This window comes from Salmo trutta, chromosome 10 (genome assembly GCF_901001165.1).
Source record: "Salmo trutta chromosome 10, fSalTru1.1, whole genome shotgun sequence".
NCBI lineage: Eukaryota > Metazoa > Chordata > Actinopteri > Salmoniformes > Salmonidae > Salmo > Salmo trutta.
Window position 1 is genome coordinate 27,221,666 of NC_042966.1, and position 18,552 is coordinate 27,240,217.

Sequence of the window (18,552 nt, forward strand, 5' to 3'; positions counted from 1 at the left end):
GTGTTGTTTGTGTTCCCTTTATTTTTTTGAGCAGTGCATTTCATATACCTTTGACTATTGGATGTTCTTATAGGCACTATAGTATTGCCAGTGTAACAGTATAGCTTCTGTCCCTCTCCTCACCCCTACCTGGGCTCGAACCAGGGACACATCGATAACAGCCACCCTCGAAGCATCGTTACCTATTGCTCCACAAAAGCCGTGGCCCTTGCAGAGCAAGGGGAACAACTACTTCAAGGTCTCAGAGCGAGTGACGTCACCGATTGAACCGATATTAGCGTGCACCCCGCTAACTAACTAGCCATTTCACATCGGTTACACCAGCCTACTCTCGGGAGTTGATAAGCTTGAAGTCATAAACAGCTCAATGCTTGAAGCACAGCGAAGAGCTGCTGGCAAATACACGAAAGTGCTGTTTGAATGAATGCTTACGAGCCTGCTGCTGCCTACCACCGCTCAGTCAGACTGCTCTATCAAATATCAAATCATAGACTTATTATAACATAATAACACACAGAAATACGAGCCTTAGGTCATTAATATGGTCAAATACGGAAACTATCATTTCGAAAACAAAACGTTTATTCTTTCAGTGAAATATGGAACCATTCCGTATTTTATCTAACGGGTGGCATCCCTAAGTCTAAATATTGCTGTTACATTGCACAACGTTCAATGTTATGTCATAATGACGTACAATTCTGGCAAATAAATTTCGGTCTTTGTTAGGAAGAAATTGTCTTCACACAGTTCGCAACGAGCCAGGCGGCCCAAACGGCTGCATATACCCTGACTGCTTGCACGGAACGCAAGAGAAGTGACACAATTTCCCTAGTTAAAATAAATATTAACTAAATATGCAGGTTTAAAAATATATACTTGTGTATTGATTTTAAAGAAAGGCATTGATGCTTATGGCTAGGTACACATTGGTGCAACGACAGTGATTTTTTTCGCGAATGCGCTTATTAAATCATCACCCGTTTGGCGAAGTAGGCTGTGATCCGATGATAAATTAACAGGCACCGCATCGATTATATGCAACGCAGGACAAGCTAGATAAACTAGTAATATAATCAACCATGTGTAGTTAACTAGTGATTATGTTAAGATTGATTGTTTCTTATAAGACAAGTTTAATGCTAGCTAGCAACTTACCTTGGCTTCTTGCTGCACTCGCGTAACAGGTAGTCAGCCTGCCACGCAGTCTCCTAGTGGAGTGCAATGTAATCGGCCACAATCGGTGTCCAAAAATGCCGATTACAGATTGTTATGAAAACTTGAAATCGGCCCTAATTAATCGGCCATTCCGATTAATCGGTCGACCTCTAGTACGGACATTGCAATTTATTGCCCTGGCCACATCTGAAGTCCTCATGCCTCCTTGCAGCATGCCTAAGGCACGTTCACGCAAATGAGCAGGGACCCTGGGCATCTTTTTTTGGTGTTTTTCAGAGTCAGTAGAAAGGCCTCTTTAGTGTCCTAAGTTTTCATAACTGTTACCTTAATTGCCTATAGTCTGTAAGCTGTTAGTGTCTTAACGACCGTTCCACAGGTGCATGTTCATTAATTGTTTATGGTTCATTGAACAAGCATGGGAAACAGTGTTTAAACCCTTTACAATGAAGATCTGTGAAGTTATTTGGATTTTTACGAATTGTCTTTGAAAGACAGGGTCCTGAAAAAGGGACGTTTCTTTTTTTGCTGAGTTCATTTATTGTATATTGGGAAATAATAGGGGAAAAGAAAAGTATATATTACATTACAATGGGGCATGCAGGTCAGGAATGAGGACATTTCTTTTTGACACTAGTTCCTAGCATGCAATACCACTGTGTACCACTTGGGTTTCACATTGTCTATCCCTGGTTCCCCTGATTAGGCAACAGTCCCAAGTGATGAATTGGAAACAACATAATGAAGGCTTTCCCTTTGATTATCCTCTTTGTCTCCACCATAGACTACCCAAATAGTGAGAGGAACAGGGAAATGATTGGTAGCTGAGCATGTGCAAAGACAAATGTGTTTGTTTTTCATGATTGTGTTTTGTCAGTTACTTTTCTAAAATTGCTTGTAAATAGTGTTTTTATAGCATTGGAAATGTATATTTGTATTGTATAATTTGTATGATTGCGTGGAGGGCGCCCTCAATGGGATTTCCCTGTTTAAATACATTTATAAAATATTATCATCCTTTCTCTAGAGAAACTCAGATTTTGTATCCTGTAACATTGTCCCCAGGACTCATCTCCTCTATCACAGGAATGATCACAGGAATATGGGAGAAGTCATAGTCCGGCAGCTCAGGGAAGTCACGCTTCCCCTCTAGTCCCAACTCCAGTGAAGAGTCTGACCCCTCGTTAGGCAACATGACCTCCCCACCGCTCCACTCCTGGTCCTTCAGTCCAATAGGGAGGCGGAGGACCTCTTCCTGGGGGGTACTGATGACTTTGAGGGCATCATCTGGCAAAGATTCCATGGGGGTCTGCAGCAGGGGGGAGCCACCTGTTTGTACCTCACTCAGGATGGCTCTCTCAGGGAGCATAAGTGACCTAACTGAACCCATATGTGACAGTATGGAAGCCTACCAGAGGAGAATAGACATTATTCAGTCAAACATTCTGTGGGTGAAATATGTTTTTCATGTGCTACTGTTTTGACAGTGTTTGCAGGAAGTAGCATATCAATAGTTTGATAACTCCAACAGGAACATGACACATAGTTTCAGGCGAGCACATGTTGGTACATTGTAGAAATTCTCTGCATTACTATAATCTAGTCTACAGTCGTGGCAAAAAGTTTTGAGAATGACACAAATTTTAATTTTCACAAAGTCTGCTGCCTCAGTTTGTATGATGGCAATTTGTACTATATGTATATTGTATATATATGTATACTTCATGTACTTGTCAATAAAAGCCTTTGACACTTATGAAATGCTTGTAATTATACTTCAGTATTCTATAGTAACATCTGACAAAAATATCTAAAGACACTGAAGCAGCAAACTCTGTGGAAATTAATATTTGTGTCGTTCTCAAAACTTTTGGCCACGACTGTATATGTAGTAGGTTTATGACTAAATCGACTGCAGTGCAGGCCAAACAGTTGAAAGGCTGAACACACCAAAATCTTTGGTTGAGGGAATGAGCCGCTTGTCAGTTTACTGTATATCAGCCACACGATGAACGCAATCACCACCATGGCAACGATAGGGATCACAATGTAGAGGGCAATGTAGCTAGGACCTAGAGGGGACAAGTCCAACAATTAGACTGACAGTCAAACTGATTTCACATTCAAAACTGTACAGTGTCCTAATTGAGCATTTGCTGATAAAATCAGCCATGATATGACAATACAGACATGTATAAAACTTTCAAAAACTTTCAAAGCACGTATCAGATATTAGCAGATGTTGTTAATCAAATGATTACAGACAATGTCTACTAAACGATAACAGACATACTGAGAGCTAATATGACTTTGACGTATCCATCACGTGAGAAATTAAGAGTCTTACCGGAATCCCCATGCTTCCCCTCAATGCATATGTTCTGGTGAGCTGAGACATGAACATTGTTCATTTTTCCTTTGATCTTGATGCAGTGCCTATCCATCTCTCCATCAACTGGTATTTCAACCTCACACACATGGTGTTGCTTGTAGGAGCAGGTAAAGCTGTGTTGTTTCTGGGGAAATAAAAAAAATAATATATTAGGCTATATTACAACAATGTTCATAAAAAATAAATATGCAAACGTTTATATTTGAAGGATATAAATGTGTTTCCTTTTGAAAAATAAGGCTGCTTTGCTTGCAAGTGAAAACAATTTGCAGCAGGTAGATACAGTTGAAGTCGGAAGTTTACATACACCTTAGCCAAATACATTTAAACTCAGTTTCACAATTCCTGACATTTAATCCTAGTAAAAATTCCCCGTCTTAGGTCAGTTAGGATCACCACCTATTTTAAGAATGTGAAATGTCAGAATAATAGCAGAGAGAATGATTAATATCTGCTTTTATTCCTTTCATCACATTCCCCGTGGGTCAGAAGTTTACATACACTCAATTAGTATTTGGCAGCATTGCCTTTAAATTGTTTAACTTTGGTCAAATGTTTCAGGTAGCCTTCCACAAGCTTCCCACAATAGGTTGGGTGAATTTTGGCCCATTCCTCCTGACAGAGCTGGTGTAACTGAGTCAGGTTTGTAGGCCTCCATACTCGCACACGCTTTTTCAGTTCTGCCCACACATTTTCTATAGGATTGAAGACAGGGCTTTGTGATGGCCACGCCAATACCTTGACTTTGTTGTCCTTAAGCCATTTTTTTTAAGCCAAGCATACTTTGGAAGTATGCTTGGGATCATTGTCCAGCTCGTGCTGCTAGGTGACCTAAACTGGGACATGCTTAACACCCCAGCCATCCTACAATCTCAGCTTGATGCCCTCAATCTCATACAAATTAATCAATGAACCTACCAGGTACCACCCCAAAGCCGTAAACACGGGCACCCTCATAGATATCATCCTAACCAACTTGCCCTCTAAATACACCTCTGTTGTTTTCAACCAAGATCTCAGCGATCACTGCCTCATTGCCTGCATCCGTAATGGGTCAGCGGTCAAACGACCTCCACTCATCACTGTCAAACGCTCCCTGAAACATTTCAGCGAGCAAGCCTTTCTAATCGACCTGGCCCGTGTATCCTGGAAGGATATTGACCTAATCCCGTCAGTAAAGGATGCCTGGTTATTTTTTTTAAATACCTTCCTCACCATCTTAAATAAGCATGCCCCATTCAAGAAATTTAGAACCAGGAACAGATATAGCCCTTGGTTCTCTCCAGATCTGACTGCTCTTAACAAACACAAAAACATCCTGTGGCGTTCTGCATTAGCATCGAACAGCCCCCGTGATATGCAACTTTTCAGGGAAGTTAGAAACCAATATACACAGGCAGTTAGAAAAGCCAAGGCTAGCTTTTTCAAGCAGAAATTTGCTTCGTGCAACACAAACTCAAAAAAGTTCTGGGACACTGTAAAGTCCATGGAGAATAAGAACACCTACCAGCTGCCCACTGCTCTGAGGATAGGAAACTCTGTCACCTCCGATAAATCCACTATAATTGAGAATTTCAATAAGCATTTTCCTACGGCTGGCCATGCTTTCCACCTGGCTACCTCCCACCGCGGTCAACAGCACTGCACTCCCCACAGCTACTCGCCCAAGCCTTCCCCATTTCTCCTTCTCCCAAATCCAGTCAGCTGATGTTCTGAAAGAGCTGCAAAATCTGGACCCCTACAAATCAGCCGGACTAGACAATCTGGACCCTTTCTTTCTAAAATGATCTGCCGAAATTGTTGCAACCCCTATTACTAGCCTGTTCAACCTCTCTTTCGTGTCGTCTGAGATTCCAAAAGATTGGAAAGCAGCTGCTGTCATCCCCCTCTTCAAAGGAGGGGACACTCTTGACCCAAACTGCTACAGACCTATATCTATCCTACCCTGCCTTTCTAGGTCTTTGAAAGCCAAGTCAACAAACAAATTACCGACCATTTCGAATCCCACCGCACCTTCTCCGCTATGCAATCTGGTTTCAGAGCTGGTCATGGGTTCACCTCAGCCACGCTCAAGGTCCTAAACGATATCGTAACCACCCTCGATAAGAAACAATACTGTGCTGCCGTATTCATTGACCTGGCCAAGGCTTTCGACTCTGGCAATCACCACATCGGCAGACTCAATAGCTTTGGTTTCTCAAATGATTGCCTTGCCTGGTTCACCAACTACTTCTCTGATAGAGTTCAGTGTGTCAAATCGGATGACCTGTTGTCCGGGCCTCTGGTAGTCTCTATGGGGGTGCCACAGGGTCAATTCTTGGGCCTACTCTTTTCTCTGTATACATCAATGATGTCGCTGGTGAGTCTCTGATCCACCTCTACGCAGACGACACCATTCTGTATACTTGTGAACCTTCTTTGGACACTGTGTTAACAACCCTCCAGACGAGCTTCAAGGCCATACAACTCTCCTTCCGTGGCCTCCAACTGCTCTTAAATACAAGTAAAACTAAATGCATGCTCTTCAACCGATCGCTGCCCGCACCTGCCCGCCCGTCCAGCATCACTACTCTGGATGGTTCTTACTTAGAATATGTGGACAACTACAAATACCTAGGTGTCTGGTTAGACTGTAGGCTCTCCTTCCAGACTCACATCAAACATCTCCAATCCAAAGTTTAATCTAGAATTTGCTTCCTATTTCGCAACAAAGCATCCTTCACTCATGCTGCCAAACATACCCTTGTAAAACTGACCATCCTACCGATCCTCGACTTCGGCGATGTCATTTACAAAATAGCCTCCAATACCCTACTCAATAAACTGGATGCAGTCTATCACAGTGCCATCCGTTTTGTCACCAAAGCGCCATATACTACCCACCACTGTGACCTGTACGCTCTTGTTGGCTGGCCCTCGCTTCATACTCGTCACCAAACCCACTGGCTCCAGATCATCTACAAGACCCTGCTAGGTAAAGTCCCCCCTTATCTCAGCTCACTGGTCACTATAGCAGCACCCGCTCCAGCAGGTATATCTCTCTGGTCACCCCCAAAGCCAATTCCTCCTTTGGCCGTCTCTACTTCCAGTTCTCTGCTGCCAATGACTGGAACGAACTACAAAAATCTCTGAAACTAGAAACACTTATCTCCCTCACTAGCTTTAAGCACCAGCTGTCAGAGCAACTCACAGATCACTGCACCTGTACATAGCCCATCTATAATTTAGCCCAAACAACTACCTCTTCCCCTACTGTATTTATTTATTTAGCTCCTTTGCACCCCATTATTTCTACTTTGCACTTTCTTCCACAGCAAATCTACCTTTCCAGTGTTTTACTTGCTATATTGTATTTACTTTGCCACCATGGCCTTTCTTGCCTTTACCTCCCTTATCTCACCTCATTTGCTCACATTGTATATAGACTTATTTTTCTACTGTATTGTTGACTGTATGTTTGTTTTACTCCATGTGTAACTTTGTGTTGTTGTATGTGTCGAACTGCTTTGCTTTATCTTGGCCAGGTCGCAATTGTAAATGAGAACTTGTTCTCAACTTGCCTACCTGGTTAAATAAAGGTGAAATAAATAAATAAAAATGTGGAAGACCACGCTTTAACTTCCTGATGTCTTGAGATGTTGCTTCAATATATACACATCATTTTCCTTCCTCATGTTGCCATCTATTTTGTGAAGTGCACCAGTCCTTCCTGCAGCAAAGCACTCCCACAACATTATGCTGCCACCCCTGTGCTTCACGGTTGTGATGGTGTTCTTCAGCTTGCAAGCCTCCCCCTTTTCCTCCAAACATAATGATGGTCACTATGGACAAACAGTTTTATTTTTGTTTCATCAGACCAGAGGACATTTCTCCAAAAAGTACGATCTTTGTCCCCATGTGCAGTTACAAACCGTAGTCTGGCTTTTATATGGCGGTTTTGGAGCAGTGGCTTCTTCCTTGCTGAGCGGCCTTTCAGGTTATGTCGATATAGGACTCGTTTTACTGTGGATATAGATACTTTTGAACCCGTTTCCTCCTGCATCTTCACAAGGTCCTTTACTGTTGTTTTGGGATTGATTTTCACTTTTCACACCAAAGTACGTTGATCTCAAGGAGACAGAATGCATCTCCTTCCTGAGCGGTATGACGGCTGCGTGGTCCCATGGTGTTGCCAAAACTATAGCTTGTTAACAAGAAATTTGTGGAGTGGTTGAAAAACAAATTTTAATGACTCCAACCTAAATGTATGTAAACTTCCGACTTCAACTGCACACGTGAAAAATCTGAGCTTCTACAAGTGTTCCCCAGTCATTTCTAAGTCATAATTTTCTGTCATTTCTTACCAAGTGATATTCTGTGATAACCATGTAATCAAATTCCTTATGATCCGGTCTTTCATCTTTGATGATGGCATGTTTGTAGATGTGAAACGGGTGAATGAATTGAACTTTGATAATTTCATCGGATACAGCAGAGATGTTGACAGGTGGGAAATCCAATGAGCCTAAAAAACACACAAGACCATTCCTTTGTGAAAAAAATCTGAGGTCAGAAAATATGTTTAAAATCTCCCGGCTCTGAGCATTGTGTGGTCAGATCAACAAAGAAATGCTACATGTGCTGTAGTGCATACAGTGTATTTACAAACCCTTTCAAGATACTACCCCAATTCTAGTTGTCAATCACTACATACTGTGGCTCAGTTGGTAGAGCATGGTGTTTGCAACACCAGGGTTGTGGGTTCAATTCCCATGGGGGACCAGTATGGAAAAAAATGATTGAAATGAGTGCATTCACTACTGTAAGTTGCTCTGGATAAGAGCGTCTGCTAAATGACTAAAATGTAAAATGTATAACATTGTTCCCATAATTCGCCTTTTGGTTAGCTCAGTGTGAGAACTTACACTGTACATCCACCAGGTCTGGATACACTGTATCGTCATAGGTGAATGAAATTTCGGAGGAATTTGTATTCTGTCCAACAACAGCAGTCAATATGAAACGGTAGCCCTCTTCTATTACTTTGGTAAATGAGGAGACATCGCAGTGGTAGAGGGAAGTGTTTGAACAAACCAAGGCAGCACTGAAAGATAGAGGAAAACAATTGTTGTGGGTTAGTGGCAACCTCTGATTTGGACTGAAATGTTAGTTCACAATTACAATGGAGAAGCTGACAAAGAACTGTTGACAGGACTTTACATTTCTATGGGTCTTGCTGTTATTGTAATGCATAACCGCAGTGCATGTCAATTTTCCAATAACTATTTGAAATTGTGCGAATTGTGGTATTGTGCCAAGAAACATTTAATATTCACTAGCTATATACACTAGATTGGATAGCCTAGGCCCTATTTGGTGAAAAATATCAATGAGCGAGATTAAGCAACCAATATGCTGCAGCACCTACCCAGAATATTTTCTTGTCATTTCCACATTGAACTGTGGCTGCAGAGATGGTTCACTGTAGTTCCAATAGATCACATTGTGAAAATTGTGGCAGATGAGGCTCACGTTGACGGGAGGAGGAACTGTAGGATAAAATAGTAGAAAGTCAGTCCGAATCAACAAGCTCAGTACAGACAGAGATTTATACTTACCATATAAATGACTGTGTTTCTAAAACTGTGCTATATCTATAACAGCATAACATACTAGCAATTCAATCTATTCAAGTGATGTTGCAACAATAACCTGTATACCAGGGGTCCCCAATTACAGTCAGCTGTGGGCCAATGTTTTCTTGAGCGGATGTTAAGGGCACCAGAACATAGTTAGTTATAAATCATTTGTAGACTTCAAATTGACCGCAAGAATACAAAAAAAAAATACATTATTTAACAAAAACAGAATCATGATTCAAACCTTGATTACATTGGGATACAATCACATATGCCTCTATATTTATGCGTGGGAATACCTGGGAACAGATTTCCTAAATTGGAGATTTTACAGTCTTGTCCAAAAACCAAAACATTATTATTATTATTATACATTTGTTTAGCTCAGAAAACTTGGGGTGCGGGGCAAATAAAAACATTTTCTTGAAATATAATTTGATCTCTGAGAAATTAAGCTTATTGATTGCACCCAAATTGGCCATTTTAATTGATAGGATTAATATAAATCTTCAATAAATGTAGTACCTAACATCCGATTTGGACCATACATTATACCAACAATGAGTAAGACATGAAGAATCCAATAAACTGATCAAAAGCCACCCACGTACCCTCCACCCAAACAGCCAGTATACAGTATCGGTTCTCTGTTTGACAAGCAGTATGGAGCTGCTGCTTGGAATATTGCTTCTTCATCTGGTGATGTTCCCCCCCCCCCCGTTCAGAGAAATTAGCCATTGACGTCACTCGGATTATTTACTATACATTAGTGTGAAAGTACCAAGTTTTACCCACTAGATTGTCCCGTTATTGCTACTTCCGCCACACATTTATTAATGTGGCTGGTCTCTTGTGTTTATTAAATTAAATCACAACCTTTTCTTTGCAAATTTGGGTAGAAAACCAATAGTTTTTGCTCATGATGGAAATAGACTGTATGGTCATCTTCACAATTGAAGCCAGCCCTACTGAAAGCAATTCAGTTTGTCATTTTGTTAGGCTTTTTTTGTGTCCAGGAAACAGCCTTCTGTGTGTGCTTTAATCTCTCCAAAAAGGTATGGATTAGTTAGACCATTTCTGGTGAACAAGCAAACCATTTGGCTACAGCAGTTCTAATGGTTCAATGTTATGGTCACTAATGTTCTTCAATGGTAAAAGTCCCAAACACACACTGTATAGTGTTTTGCAATGGTAATAATGATATTGGGTTGGGTTTTATGGTAAATGTCACGAATCACATAAATGCATTTTCTAATAATTGTATTGAAAAACATATGACTGCCATGCAATGCCATTACAATTGTATTATTTTATTAGGGTTTTCACAACATTTTAGTCACTAGCCCATTTCTCCATCATAGTTTTGGGCAACATCTTCATATGAGAATTGCACCATACAGCCACAGAGAGCTGCCATTTGTTGGACTATTCAAAGTCAGTTGGGTTGAAGCATTAGGTCGCGAAGAGAAAGACAAACTGAATTGCTTTCATGGAGGACTGGCTTGAACACACAATTGACCACACAATTCATTTTCATCATGAGTAAAAGCTATTGGTATCTACCCAAAGTTGCAAAGAAAATGTTGTGATTCATTTAATAAACCAGCTAAATGGATAAAAGCATGTGGTGGCAGAACCAGGAACAGAAACATCTAGTGGGCAAAACCTGGTACTTTCACACTAATTTATGGTAATCAACAGATTCACAGGGAATACATTACAAATGGTGAAGAAGCAATACTCCAAGCTGCAGCTCCATACTACTTGCCAAATAGATTACTGATACTGTATACTGGTTGTTGGGTTGGGATTGGAGTGAGGTGTGGAGGGTCATGGTCTGGAATGTATTTTCAGTAACAGCAAGATAGTTGAAGAAGTGTTGACTGGTGCTTGTGACGAGTACACAGGTGTTTGGTTTTGACCATTTTGTTTGATTCCTTATGTCTTACTCAATTGCAGGAATAAGTTTGGTCCAAATCGGATGTTGGGTACTATAGTTGTTGAATATTATGTGAATCCTATCATTTAAAGTTGACAATTTGCGTGGAATCAATTAGCTTAATTTCTCAGAGACCAAATTAAATTTCAACAAAATAATGTTTCAGGGATGCTAATCTTATCGGTTTCTAACAGCAGAAACAATTTCAGAACAATTTGAGATGGTGAGTGTCATGGCTTGTTGAAATGACATGGAATAACCCAGATGCCATGTTTTCTGGTGTTTTCCTGATTGCTTCGGGACAAAACAATGTATTTTGAGAGTTGGGCCCATAGAATAAGGCATTAAAATACTAGAATAGCTATGAACCTTCTTATGATGGGATAAAGGTCAGCCATTTTGGTCAGGGAGTTGGTCAAACATGGTTAGCCAGTGCTGTGATAAGATATTTTACACTAAGGAATTTGAATCATTTATCTGCACTTTATGCTTGTTAGCTAATTAGCCAGACAGTTTTAGATTTATTCCATTAATAATTTAGATGAACTGACAATTTGCCAACATTCCATTCAAACAATGTAATCAATCCACAGCCATACACTGGCTGAAATCAGTTGAAGATTAGACTTAGACAAATTGTAAATGCAACAAGTACTGATACTGTATCATATAATAGCACACATCTTTCCAAGGAAACAAAAACTACATTTATGGTCTGTTTACATAGCCTCTAAAATCTATTCATATAGAAAATGTATAAAACACAAACTGTATTTATAATTATGTTAACATTTCTGATATATCATACCATATTTTTATTTTCCTGCATAAGTAAAATCAGGATTAAGCCTCTACTGCCAGTCATTCCAATTTACCCTTTGCCAAACCCCACCCCAGAATATTGGGCAACCAATCGCAGTACTCAGTTGCTTAGCAACCGTCTCTAACCAAGCTTGTGTCTGACATCCTTGGACAAGATCTCGTTTCAAAAACATGGAAGCCAATGAGAGCTATGGCAAAAACAGAGTTCTTAAAAATAAAATGAAAATGTTCTGTTCTGTTACATTATAAACATAGTAGCTTTAATAGCCGTGTTTATGTGCATTTGCAGCCTTTTGTAGCCTCATGTTACCATGTACTGTAGTGATGGGGGGGATCAATACAGTTACATATTGGGATATTATGTTTGATAATATATCGTATTGACAATATCATTGCACCAAAACGCCAGTATTTGTCCTTTATAGGTTGTTCTCCATCTTTTTAAAAATGGGGAGTCAATTTGTTTTCAGCACTTTTATTTCCATGACTAATCAAAACTTGTTTTCAAATGGCTCTCTCTTGTCCCTCTGCAGCAGACATATTGTGTTGCACCCCGCCTTTTGCCTTCAGAACAGCCTTATTTCATCAGGGCATGGACTCTACAAGGTTCCTCAAGGATGCTAGTCCATGTTGACTCCAATGCTTCTCAAAGTTGAGACAAGTTGGCTGGATGTCCTTTGGGTGGTGGACCATTCTTGATACACACAGGAAACTTGAGTGTAATAAACTCAGCAGCGTTGCAGTTCTTGACACAAACCAGTGCACCTGGTTTGTGTCAATACGCCATTCAAAGGCACTTAAATATTTTATCTTTCCCATTCACCCTCTGAATGGCAAACAATTGTTTCAAGGCTTAAAAATCCTTCTTTAACCTGTCTTCTACCCTTCATCTACACTGACTGAAGTGGATTTAACAAGTGACATCAATAAGGGATCATAGCTTTCATCTGGATTCACCTGGTCAGTCTGTCAGTTTTGTATATTTAGTTTATACCTCCACAGTTTACTGGGCCTGTATATTGTATGTAAGCCTATAATCATGGTTATTCCTTTCTATTATTTTCCATAGAACCACTTATACACTCTCACTGTTACTGTGAGCCATCAATACAGAGGAGCGTGGTGTAGCGAACCATTATCTGAATAAACCTTGTCTGAAGATATCTTGGACTTCTTGCCGGACAGACCTGTGGTGGCTGAACGCTATCCATTGGCACTTAATATAACTGTAATAGTGCTCGTTCTACATTGTCCTCTCGGTTAAGCCTTTACTATTTTTCCAGACACAACTGCAGATACAGATTGGTGATCGGCCTAGCTCCTTATTTATTTGTAAAGGATTTTGTTTAACTCAATCCACAGGTAAAGCATACTCGTCTGTATCAATTAAAATAAAATAAAAGATAACTGATTCAGATCAAAATTGTAACAGGGAGAGCCACAAAACAATGTTTTTTTATTTCCCCGAACAACTCTGGGGATCATTATGTCTGAAAGTTTTCAACAGAACACAGCAGCACTTCACTGTTATTTCACAAGAGCATGTACTGTCTTTCAAGTCCCACAACTCCATTTTAAAAAATTATAAAAATATACCGTATGCTTGCATGTACTGTATGTCAACTTTTCTATGCAGGTATACTATAGAATAAATAAAAAAAATCTAAATAAAACAAATTCCCATGCTAATAAATTATGGTTTATGATAGCTGGTTGCTAAAATTCTAATAGTTTGTCTTATTTCAGTTTATGTGACAAAACAAGCAATGCATAGTGTAGAGAATCATTTTACCATCTAAACCGCTGTGAAATATATTTTAAATAACCCAAAAATATTGTATTTTCAGCTGTTTGAAGCTAGTGTACAAAAAAAAAGATGCAAAAAGAAAACTTAAGAACTGGAAGCATAGAAATAGAGCACATAGAACAGACATACCGCTTCTTAGATATGCTTTCAATGAGAATGACCAATCTATAACTCACATTTCTATGTGAATTTGGTCAGTTGCCCAAAAAGGTACATATTGCAGCTTTAAGTTTGCTGGGAAATATTCAAGATATGGGCTGCATTGTGTGCAAGTTAAATAAACCAATAAATCTTCCAGCACAACATAAGAATAAGAAGTAAATAAAGTAAATAAAATAATATTAAGCAAACCAGATTGTACGATTGTTTGTATTGTTTTAATTTACGGACAGCCAGGGGCACACTCAAACACTTAGAAACAAAGCATTTGTGTTTAGTGAGTCCGCCAGATCAGAGGCAGTAGAGATGACCAGGGATGTGCATGAATTGGACCATTTCTGTCCTGCTAAGTACTTTTGGGTGTCAGGGAAAATGTATGGAGTAAAAAGTACATCATTTTCTTTAGGAATGTAGTGAAGTAAAAGTAAAAGTTGTCAATAATAGAAATAGTAAAATACTTTAAAGTATTTTTACTTAAGTACTTTACACCACTAAACATTTCCTCACCCAGCATCTGTGCTGTTTTAGGGAAATACACTTCCGGATTTAGTTTCACAACATGAATGTTATTTTAGAGTGGGGGAAAGGCAATGTACTGTAGTCCTCTGTTCTGTGGAGCACAACACACTAGACTAGACTAGAGGTCGACTGATTAATCTGCATGGCCGATTAATTAGGGCCGATTTAAAGTTTTCATAACAATCGGTAATCTGCCTTTTTGGACAGGTGGGCAGCCTGCCACGCAGTCTCCTCGTGGATTGCAATGTAATCGGTTACATTGCAATCCACGAGGAGACTGCGTGGCAGGCTGCCCACCTGTTACGCGAGTGCAGCATCAAAAGGACCTTGTGGCTGCAAGGAGCCAAGGTAAGTTGCTAGCTAGCATTAAACATATCTTATAAAAAAATCTTCACATAATCACTAGTTAACCTAGTAATATCATCAACCATGTGTAGTTAACAAACTTGTTCTGCATTGCATATAATCAATACAGTGCCTGTTAATTTATCATCGAATCACAGCCTACTTCAACTTTGCCAAATGGGTGATGATTGAACAAAAGCGCATTTGCGAAAAAAGCACAATTGTTGCAATAATGTACCTAACAATAAATATCAATGCCCTTCTTAAAATCAATAGACAAGTATATATGTTTTAAACCTGCATATGTAGTTAAAAGAAATTCATGTTAGCAGGCAATATTAACTTGGGAAATTGTGTCACTTCTCTTGCGTTCAGTGCAAGCAGAGTCAGGGTATATGCAGCAGTTTGAGCCGCCTGGCTCGTTGCGAACTGTTGAAAGGCTATTTATTCCTAACAAAGACCGTAATTAATTTGCCAGAATTTTACATAATTATGACATAACATTGAAGGTTGTGCAATGTAACAGCAATATTTAGACTTAGGGTTGCCACCCGTTCTATAAAATACGGAACGGTTCTGTATTTCACTGAAAGAATAAACATTTTGTTATAGAAATGATAGTTTCCGGATTTGACCATATTAATGACCAAAGGCTCGTATTTCTGTGTGTTTATTATATTAATATTAAGTATATGATTTGATATTTGATAGAGCAGTCTGATTAACAGCAGCAGGCTTGTAAGACAGCAGCAGGCTCGTAAGCATTCATTCAAACAGCAGCTATTAGCAATGCTTGATGCACAGCGCTGTTAATGACTTCAAGCCTATCAACTCCCGAGATTAGGCTGGCAATACTAAAGTGCCTATAAAGAACATCCAATAGTCAAAGGTATATGAAATACAAATGGTATAGAGAGAAATAGTCCTATAATAGCTACAACCTAAAACTTCTTAACTTGGAATATTGAAGACTTGTGTTAAAAGGAACCACCAGCTTTCATATACACTCATGTTCTGAGCAAGGAACTTAAACGTTAGCTTTTTTACATGGCACATATTGCACTTTTACTTTCTTCTCCAACACTGTGTTTTTGCATTATTTAAACCAAATTGAGCGTTTCATTATTTATTTGAGACTAAATTGATCTTATTTATGTATTATATTAAGTTAAAATAAAAGTGTTCATTGTTCATTCAGTATTGTAATTGTAATTTATTACAAATATATATAAAAATCTGCCGATTAATCGGTATCGGCGTTGAAAAATCATAAATCGGTCGACGTCTAGACTAGACCACTCCATAAAAACCACTGAGGGTACAATAATAACCCACACATGAAGTTAGGCATGTGTCAAATCAAAGAGAGGTCTATTTTAACTGTGATTTTCTCTGTGGTGTAAGTGTGAAATCTACAGTGAGTTTCCCACTGAGGTTGAAGGAACAAAACTTTACAAAACAGAATGCCAAAACCAACTGACAAACAGTGCTCACCACTTATTGCAAACTAGCACCTTATTTATTGACAACAACTGACTACTTTAATGACTACTTTTTGTGCATCAGTCCACTGCCTGAATAAAATAACACATATACTGACAATAATGTAGCGAAATCGGGAGTTAGTCCTGACTCAATCCCGGGTCCAGCAACTGTCAGCCCAACATCTTAGCCGTTACGCCAAGAGATCCAAACCTCTTCTTGAGGTCACTAGGTGTTGGGTTATGGTCACTATACTAGCCCCTTACTCCAGGAGAGCATGTCCCTTCTCTACACAAAGTCACATGTACACCCAGTGCTTAATCTGTAAATCGGGAGATGCAGAAACAAAAAGTGAGTGCAAGAGGGGGTGATAATCAAGCATTGCATGCATATCATATCAGAAGTCGCAGACAAGGGGAGTATTTTTAGTAGCCAAGGGCCCTGGAAAATGTTGGCTTTATATAAACGCATGTCATGCAATTCTGTTATTTTACATGACTACGGTATTCATTTTTTTTGTTAATACCGCACAAATGATCAAAATGGCAGGCTACCTTCACACTGACAAACTCAGAAAGATATCAATTAAAAGGACCTTGTCTTGAATCCATCAATAGCCTAGCCCTAATACTCACTAACAGGGATGTAAAAACATTTCTCATATGCACAAAAAGCTTATTTCTCTCAAATTCTGTGTACAAATTTGTTTACATCCCTGTTAGCGAGCATTTCTCCTTTGCCAAGATAAATCAATCCACCTGACAGGTGTTGCATATCAAGAAGCTTATTAAACAGAATAATCATCCCACGTTGTTTTAGAGAATTTGGCAGTATGTCCAACCGGCCTCACAACCGGCAACCACATCTAACCACGCTAGTATTTGACTCTGATGTGTGCCACATAAAGTATTTCACTCTAGCCACACAATTAAGGAAATTAGAAGGGGGCGGGGGGATTTTGGCAGGGGGGAGATTTGACACAACACGTGTTTTTGTTAGGCAAGTCAGTTAAGAACACATTCGTATTTACAATGACAGCCTACCAGAAGGCAAAATAACTCCTGCGGGTACGGGGGCTAGGATTAAAAAATAAATAACAAATATAGGACAAAACACATCACAAGAGAGACACCACAACACTACATAATGAGAGACCTAAGACAGCAACATATGGCAGTGACACATGAAAACACAGCATGGTAACAACACAAAAATGACAATATTATGGCAGCAGCACAACATGGTAGCGGCACAAAACATGGTACAAACATTATTGGGCACAGACAACAGCACAAAGGGCAAGAAGGTAGAGACAACAATAGATGACGCGAAGCAGCCACAACTGTGTTACGCCAAGAGATCCTACAATATATTTATATATTGAGTATACTTTTGGAATAGCTATATCATTTCCAAGAACATTGGCATATTGTACAGTGGCCTTCCGCCTGCATTATGTTGTTGAAATAATTAAGCAGGAATACTGTCCTAAATACTTACAGTAACGTCAGCTCCAAGTGATTAATCAAAGCGTCATTTAAAGCTAACTATTTTACGTCAAAAATGACTTACCGTAAGAAACGACCTGTTGGTTTAAAACCAAGATCAGAGAAATGTGGACTATCCTTAAACCGGCCATTTTCAAATTTTGTCGAGTCTATGTAAAACAATATGAAATGTATCTGAATGTCCATATGAATAGGCCTATACCTATTTCAGATCATTTGAGAGACTTTTGTCTGTCTAACTAAAAATACAGACAAAATGCATTTCCAGCAGAGCCAAACCCCAGGATATTGCTCATTCTAGCAGGCTACACAGTAAACAAATTACAATGAAATGTTCCTGTCGCAACTACAAGACCCGCCTACTTCTCATTTTTCCAGGAATAGATACTGCAGTGCGTCGTGATTACGTTTCAAATCGAGGATCAAAGGTGAAAATGTCAATCTTTGTGTAAATACTTACACATTTGGAATACAATCTTGGTACCAATAATTACTAATATTACACCAGATGTATGTCTCTGAACCGATTATTTTAAAATTGCACAGTCAGGGATGGCCGAGCCTTTGGGGGGCCCTAATAACATTTTAAAGCACGTTTTCTACAATTCTACACATTTTGCCATGGGGAAGAGAGAACATTTTGCCATTTTACAGCACATTTTCTGCAATTCTACCCATTTTACCATGGGGTGGAGAGAAAAGGTTTGCAGATTTGAAACATTTCCTGCAATTGTTAGCTGACATGGCTAATTGAGTGACTATCAGTGGCTGCAATAACAGGAGGA

General features: G+C 39.4%; 1 protein-coding gene across 1 annotated transcript; it reads right to left on the reverse strand.

The window, feature by feature from the left end:
- Positions 1-1,696: 1,696 nt before the first annotated feature.
- Positions 1,697-18,123, reverse strand: LOC115201488 (interferon gamma receptor 1-like). Its single transcript, XM_029765158.1, has 7 exons — positions 17,832-18,123; positions 8,976-9,096; positions 8,473-8,651; positions 7,912-8,072; positions 3,524-3,692; positions 3,127-3,248; positions 1,697-2,584 (listed from the first exon to the last, which is right to left on the reverse strand). Exons 1-7 carry the CDS (start codon positions 17,896-17,898, stop codon positions 2,210-2,212), a joined length of 1,194 nt encoding a protein of 397 aa, XP_029621018.1. The 5' UTR covers positions 17,899-18,123; the 3' UTR covers positions 1,697-2,209.
- Positions 18,124-18,552: the final 429 nt, after the last annotated feature.

Bases quoted from the DNA above. Each gene is read 5' to 3' on its own strand.
- LOC115201488 (XM_029765158.1), bottom strand. From the start codon at position 17,898: ATGGCCGGTTTAAGGATAGTCCACATTTCTCTGATCTTGGTTTTAAAC. The intron at 3,693-7,911 runs GTAAGAAATGAC...TTATTTCCCCAG, and splicing joins TTATCACAGAATATCACTTG to AAACAACACAGCTTTACCTG. The intron at 3,249-3,523 runs GTAAGACTCTTA...TGTCCCCTCTAG, and splicing joins GGGGAAGCATGGGGATTCCG to GTCCTAGCTACATTGCCCTC.